The following is a 770-nucleotide window of genomic DNA, read 5'->3' as shown; positions in this document are numbered from 1 at the left end:
GGGGGGTAGAAGGGTGGGATGAGGCTCTCACCTGCCGTTCCCAAATTCCCCGGCTTTCCCCTCGGGGGGGTTGAAAACTCTCGGCCAAAGCCACGGCGTGAGCGCAGGTTTGGGGGTGTCGAACCCAAACCCAACTCTGAATATCTTCGGGTAAAATGGTGAGAAACTGTTCCAACACCACCAACTCCAAAATCTGCTCTTTGCTCCTCACCTCCGGTCGTAACCACCGTCGCGATAACTCCCGTAACCGTCCCCAAACCTCCCGCGGTCCCGATGCTTCTTGATAGCGAAATTGCCGGAACCGTAAACGACGCATTTCCAAACCCGCATCGCCGCCCTGATGCCACGACGTCATCACCGATGGCGGTGGCGTCACCGTGGTGGCGGTGGCGGCGGTGGTGGTGGGGACCAAATGGCGGCTCCGGCCCCCCCGCGGCCAACGGGGTCTCTCCATCCCCCGGCGTGAGGATAACGGGGGTCCCCGCTCCTCCTCGGCCTTCTCGGCCTCTGCCTTCTTCTCCTCTTCCTCCTCCTTCTCCTCCTCCTCCTCCTCCTCGTCCTTCTTGTCCTCCTCCTCCTTCTCCTTCTCGTCCTCCTCCTCCTTCTCCTTCTCGTCCTCCTCCTCCTCGTCCTCCTCCTCCTTCTCCTTCTCGTCCTTCTCCTCCTTCTCCTTCTCGTCCTTCTCTTCCTCCTTCTCTTCCTCCTCTTCTTCTTCCTCCTCACGGCGGCATGGAGTGGGGGGGGCACGGCTCCCGGGGGGCCACCGGCGA

At 61.9% G+C, this 770-nt stretch overlaps 1 protein-coding gene across 1 annotated transcript in view; it reads right to left on the bottom strand.

Moving 5' to 3' along the window:
- Nucleotides 1-454, bottom strand: part of LOC104287284 (zinc finger protein 2 homolog) — a 56,979-nt gene extending 56,525 nt beyond the window's left edge. Inside the window, exon 1 of the mRNA XM_009885969.1 lies at nt 32-454. Coding sequence (XP_009884271.1) covers nt 32-454 — 423 coding nt within the window. The remainder of the gene's footprint in view (nt 1-31) is intronic.
- Between the last annotated feature and the right edge of the window lie 316 nt (nt 455-770).

This window comes from Charadrius vociferus, unplaced genomic scaffold (genome assembly GCF_000708025.1).
Source record: "Charadrius vociferus isolate BGI_N301 unplaced genomic scaffold, ASM70802v2 scaffold735, whole genome shotgun sequence".
Classification (NCBI taxonomy): Eukaryota; Metazoa; Chordata; class Aves; order Charadriiformes; family Charadriidae; genus Charadrius; species Charadrius vociferus.
The sequence above is the reverse complement of the archived record's forward strand: the minus strand, read 5'-3'. Positions and strand labels throughout refer to the sequence as shown.